The sequence below is a fragment of the Hesperophylax consimilis genome, chromosome 6 (assembly GCF_061612785.1).
Source record: "Hesperophylax consimilis isolate HC1 chromosome 6, BYU_Hcon_1.0, whole genome shotgun sequence".
Classification (NCBI taxonomy): domain Eukaryota; kingdom Metazoa; phylum Arthropoda; class Insecta; order Trichoptera; family Limnephilidae; genus Hesperophylax; species Hesperophylax consimilis.
This window is the reverse complement of record NC_142841.1, coordinates 32,435,712-32,440,377: the sequence shown is the minus strand read 5'-3', so window position 1 is coordinate 32,440,377 and position 4,666 is coordinate 32,435,712. Positions and strand designations below refer to the sequence as shown.

Here is a 4,666-nt window from a genome sequence, read left to right as displayed (position 1 = left end):
TTGATAAGACAAAACGCTCCTAGCGTCCTAATGGCGAAAGACCGGAAACTACCTAATCCGATCCCCGTGCACCGGTTTTCGCGTGGTTGAAATTGGTGGAACACGTTTCGACGAGATATTAGAACGTAATAGCACCTCCAAAGTTCCAAAATTTTCAAATGTTATCAATATCTATATCGTACGTACTTATGCTTAGAAATGTAATATTTTCAAAATAATCTGCATTGATTATATCTTCCACGTTATTATAACGGAAGTGTATAATAATATCACAGAATTTCCAGAAGAATTAACAAAATATGTAAAGTTTTTAAACTATCTACATAACAATACAAATTTATGAATCGTGGATCCAATTAATTAAGCTGTTTGAAAATCCAGTTTTCACAAGATGTTATTGAACAAATTTTTTGACGAAATCTACATAATATTTATCTATCACGTGGTTAAATTTATAAAATTAAAATTGGACTTGATGAGTATGAATTATGATGATATTGGTACCTACATTACATAAAATTGCATAACTTAATTTTTATACCATAACGCGTTTATGTAACTTAAAAATGACACTGCTTTTAGTACACTAAATACACTGTTTCACCATTCATGATGTAAATATTGTAAAGTATAGAATCGGGTATGCGAACGCACTCATTATAAAGGATGTCGCCTTTTGACAGGCTCATCATCATTTGAAGTTAAATGAACTAACTCCTTCCCGTTGACCGCATCTTTTTCAGGGTCAACTTTTGTCACTGCTGTTTCTTCTAAATAGGCTTTCGGTCCAACGAGACTCAAAACTACCGGTAAAAATACAATACCATGGAACAACCCAAATACAATAACCAAGAAGAAAATTTTGAAAAATGTGGAAAAGATATACGAATCTGAGGTGCAAAGTACTGAGATGGATATGAACATAGAACCTCCTCCGTAGAGGACAGCCGCCCCGATGGAAGTGACGGTTTTGAAGGCCCTCTCATGCCGCGTACCCTGCACCGTAAGGAAGGTGTGCCCCACGTGAGCCGCGTAATCCACGCACAGACCCACTGCGAGCTCCAGCCCCACGCACGATACCGTGTCTACCGTCAAGCCCCAGCGCTGCATCATTCCGCACACGTTCACCAGCGTCAGCAGCACGCACATCAGGATCCAGAAGCACATCTGGATATCCGTTATCAGGAGCACCGTGCACCCCATCACGCAAACCAAAGCCAGCTCCAAATTCCTCTCAACTTCCACAGCGATTATCTCATCCGTCACCCAATTACCGAAGATTCTAGCCCACACTGTGGCGAATTTGTCACCTGTTGTAAAATTAGCGTTTCTCACAAGATCCTTGATCCGGTGCATGGCGGGGAGGTAAACGCTTGGCCCAGGAAACTGATTAAATCTAAACTCGATACTTGATACCAAGATCGGTGGTGCCGGCTCTCCGCATTTTAAATCCGTGGAAAACTTAAACTTCGGTTGGTATATTGCTCCAGAACGGCTGAAGAGGAACTTGGAGAGATATGTATGCAGTTCCACATCAGATAACGATTCGTTGGCAACATCTTTCTCAAAGTGCGTGAGAACGTAATTTCTGAATGGTTTTGTCCATGTCTCGATGTTTTGTACAACATCTGTTTCCGATTCTAAGTTTTCAATTAAGGCGAACACTTTTGGCAATTCTTCAGTATAATTAATTGCTCCAACGTATACGCTTCCTTCATTTCCCATTTCCGGGTAATAAATACTGCGTTCATTTAAATACTTCCTGAAATATGTATTTTCAGATATAAACCAAGCTGGATCAAATCTCTGTTCCAATCGCAATAAGGATTCAACACTGAAACCTGCAACAGTCAATGTAAATAAAATCACCACTACTTTGACAGGGGTCCATAATATCACTTTAGCATATAATTGGTGTAAGATAGACTGAGATATTGATTTCTGCTCTAAGTCGGTAGGGGTGAAGTCTGGATAGACGATACAACAGATGGCTCCATTTCGTTTGTCTCGCATTCTTTTAATGTCTAACACCATTATGGCAACATAAAACGTCACAGAGAAAACGAACACAAAAATCACTCCGAATGCAGCATAGAAACAAAATGATTGCAGAGATGGTAGAATTGTGATTGAACCTACCAGAAAAGCCACAACATCTGTAAACGACGTAATTACGATTGATACTCCGGCGTGCTGAAGCATTAGTCCAATCTGATTTGCAAGGGGAAGTCTCCTGTCAGATTCAGTGAGTTGGTCCCAACAACCCTTCATCACAAACATGTCGTCGATCCCGAGACCCAAGATCAGGAAAGGAAGAGACGCGTGCACCGGGCCGTAGGGGATGCCGATTAGAGAGCAAAGTCCAAGCATTACAACCAACGCCATTCCGATGCACAACAGCCCAAATATCGCGAGGATGAACCTCATCTCCACCCAGTTAAACTTAGAAAGGATGATGACGATATATGCAAACATGGTGATGACTCCTAAAGCCATTTTATCAATTTCTCCAAACATAGTATTTTCACTGATATCTCCGTAGCTCCTTCCTGATTCGTAAAATATTTTTAAGTCAAGAGGAGGATTGGAGGAGACTTTTCCCATTGTTTCTATAAATTTTTCTTCCCAGGCGAGAGCCGATTCACTAACCCACACTTCTGTTCCGGCATTGTTTCCAGTTTTCTGCATATCTACACTTGAAAAGTTAACGTGTAAGAACCAAATTAAAATAATGGACTTGGCAGATATAATTTTCCCGTCGTTATCCCTTTCCACTCCTCCGAGAGAACTGACGTATTCCATGTCATGTCCCAGAACAGGACTTATCTTCGTAGAGTTGATTTTATCTATAATTTGTTTATGACTTAAGCTCGCTATTGTAGTGATGTTATATTTCCATAAATCCAAGATGCTTTTTTTTACGCATCCCAATTCAAAGCTGTTTACTATGTCGCAATATATCGCCGGATCGACATCGATACTGGGTTCATAAGGTTTTGGAGCCAGGGTTGGTTCCGTTTCATCGCTAAATATACTGTCCATAAACAGAGAGGAACCGATTGCTCTCTTTCTTCGCATGGCCATATCCGGAATAACGGGGACCTTAAAGCACACGTCGGTCCACAAGTATTCCTTATTGTTCAAGAGGCCTTTTGCATTATCCACCTCATGATTGATTCTCGCTAGTTCAGCGAGAACTGTCGGTTCGAGAACATTAGGGGCTGTGGCGATGACAAACTGGGGCCTGTATCCAGTTTTGAACGTGTTGACCAAGTAGTCAGTTTCTTTAATGAAATCTGAATCTGCGGGTATCCATAATTTTAATGGATGTTTTTCTTGATAAAAGTTCAATGTTCCTAGACTGCTGACGGCTACAAGCAGACAGCACAGCCAGATAGTCCACCAAGGGTGAGTTGCGACAGCGACCCCCAAGGTATAAAAGCACTTTTCAACCTGATGAACGATGCTCAGAGTGAATTTACTCCAGTAGAAGCACGCGGGTTTCCCCATCTTTACAAACAGAACTCACTTATTAAAATCAAAGACCGAAAGTTCTGTTAAAAACTTTGACGGGCGATTGTTTGAGGTAACCTTGGCTCGGTAACTCGGTACCGGCGCGCGGCCAAGCTGCGGACTCACTGACTAGTGAATGATGTTTGAAAATGCAGCGAGCAGTGCATAAACTAGACAACATATGTACACTATTTCTAATGCAATTATTGTTTCCCCCAGATAAAGATGAAGTAGTATTCTAACTGAATTCCAGCACACAGAGTACAGAGTGCTATTCCTAAAACAGCCTTCACATGAATAAATTTATGGAGCCACCGTTGAAAATGATTCTAGTTTCAACAGGTCCAAATTGGATTTTAATTCTGAGACAATTTATTTTACTGAAACTGAGAAAAACAAGAATATAGTACTAGAAGCGATTAGTATTTCAACGGCTATCATAACAGATTGTGCTTAGATGTGAAAACTGAAGAAAGTAAATTATAAATTTTACCAATTTAAGTTTTTAGCCACACAAGATCTTTCAATTATTACTGAGTTTGACGAGATTATTCAGATTTTCGGAATCAACTATTGAAAAGTGTAAAGAGGATTTTGCAAATATAACAATGATACTAAACTTATGTAACTAAAAACACACTGTATCTACCGATACGATTTACAGGCGAAAGGTCAGGTCAAACCAATGCTTAATAACTCTTATTAATGTGCTATTGTGTGTTTAATATTACAGATTACAGGTGAATCATTAGCTAACTTAATTAAATTAGATACGTCGAACAAAACAAAGACCACGAGTACTCAATTATGCAAATCCATTACGTCCATTAGCAACCGTGTGTTTTATTTTTTATTTTTACATTAGAATATTATAATTATATTATTTATAACGCTGAAAGTATTTATAAAATATTTGCTTCAGATCATTGGCAATCAATAACAATATTATTAATTTTCTTTGTAATAAAGGTAATTATGTTTGTCTGTTAGCAAATAATTAGATTGACGATCATGTTTACCTTTCGAATGAACATCATTAGTAAACATATTATTAAAATCATTAATGATTCAGATTGAGATCTGTCAATTTTTGACATTTGATTTAGTTCTGTCAAAAATTTCAAAAATACCGGTCAATGGCTGAGTTGGTATT

The 4,666-nt window shown here is 38.6% G+C and overlaps 1 protein-coding gene across 1 annotated transcript; it reads right to left on the bottom strand.

The window, feature by feature from the left end:
* Window positions 1-657: 657 nt before the first annotated feature.
* On the bottom strand, window positions 658-3,510 carry LOC149423211 (patched domain-containing protein 3-like). Its single transcript, XM_089633064.1, has 2 exons — window positions 2,265-3,510; window positions 658-1,841 (listed from the first exon to the last, which is right to left on the bottom strand). The coding sequence occupies exons 1-2, from the start codon at window positions 3,508-3,510 to the stop codon at window positions 658-660; spliced, it is 2,430 nt and encodes an 809-aa protein (XP_089489190.1).
* Window positions 3,511-4,666: the final 1,156 nt, after the last annotated feature.